The 1,198-nt window shown below is 33.2% G+C and overlaps 1 protein-coding gene across 1 annotated transcript in view; it reads right to left on the bottom strand.

Moving 5' to 3' along the window:
• Positions 1 to 458: 458 nt before the first annotated feature.
• The window catches only part of NRG4 (neuregulin 4), a 60,308-nt gene continuing 59,568 nt past the window's right edge, over positions 459 to 1,198 (bottom strand). Inside the window, exon 6 of the mRNA XM_037734804.1 lies at positions 459 to 624. Coding sequence (XP_037590732.1) covers positions 614 to 624 — 11 coding nt within the window. The 3' untranslated portion in view covers positions 459 to 613. The remainder of the gene's footprint in view (positions 625 to 1,198) is intronic.

Raw genomic sequence — 1,198 nt, 5'->3', positions numbered from 1 at the left:
TTGTTCTTTTTCAAAACGATTTTCTCTATTCTAGGTCCTTTGCATGTCCATGGGAATTTCAGAATCACCTTGTCAAATTTTACAAAAACACCTGTTGAGATATTGTCGGGGATGGCATTGTATCTATATAGGTCAATTTGAGAACTGACATCTTATAATATTAAATCTTCAAAATCTATGAACAAAATATAACTCTCCATTTATTTAGGTCTTCATTTCCCTCAGCATTTTTTTTTAGTTTTCACTGTATAGGTCTTTCATATTTTTGTCTGATGTATTCCTATGTACTTAGTATATTGAGATTCTATTGTAAATAATTCTTTACTAAATTTCCATTTCTAATTGTTATTGATATATAGGAATACAATTGACTTTTTAAAAATTTTAAGGTAAGTTTATTAAGTTGAATGATTAAATCTAACAGAAGAATATTCTCCTGAAAGTTATTTCTTCTTGGAGAAAAGGAAAGGAAAATCAAAACCCTCCGAGCATAGCCATGATGCTGTGGGAGCTGAGACTCCCTGCAGATGGGGACAGTCCTCTGGTCAGTGGAGTCACTTTCTGGGTCAGCAGGATTGGAGTCTGGATCATCTCCTGATCCCCCAGCTCCAGGTCATCCATTTCCTGGAACAAAGACTCAATTAACTCCACATTGTTTCCAGCATCCTCCCAAGAACTGGATATCGGATGTGTCAAGATTTAGATCTGTTTCAAGTAGCTGTTTCCCACTTATTTTTTCCTGCTTATTCTTTCATTTGGATCTTTTTGATTTCTAAGAGTTCTGTATCAAACATGGCTTCCCCCCTTAAGAAATGCTGAATTGTAAACAGGAATGCCATGGAATAATTGCTCTATGGCTTCTGCTTTTTTCTTGCCCAAATTTTAATTGGATTGATTTTTTATTATTGATGTGAAAGAGTTCTTTTTATATTCTAGATACATGTCTTCCTCCATTTTGGTTTTTATTTCATTTAATTTTTCTTGCACAGCTGTCACTAAGGTTTATCACCACATCATGATTTCTTCAGCCTGTAATGCTAGGAATTTTTAAATCTCTGAGACATTATCTTCTAGATTCTCTGAGAATATTTCATAAAAAGGAGTTTCATCTGGGTGAGCTTTCTTTCTTTCTTTTTCTTTCTCTCTCTCTCTTTTTCTTTCTTTCTTCTTTCTTTTTTTTCTTTTTTTTTTTTTTTTT

Source organism: Cebus imitator, unplaced genomic scaffold (genome assembly GCF_001604975.1).
Source record: "Cebus imitator isolate Cc_AM_T3 unplaced genomic scaffold, Cebus_imitator-1.0 Scaffold664, whole genome shotgun sequence".
In the NCBI taxonomy this organism is placed as follows: domain Eukaryota; kingdom Metazoa; phylum Chordata; class Mammalia; order Primates; family Cebidae; genus Cebus; species Cebus imitator.
The sequence above is the reverse complement of the archived record's forward strand: the minus strand, read 5'-3'. Positions and strand labels throughout refer to the sequence as shown.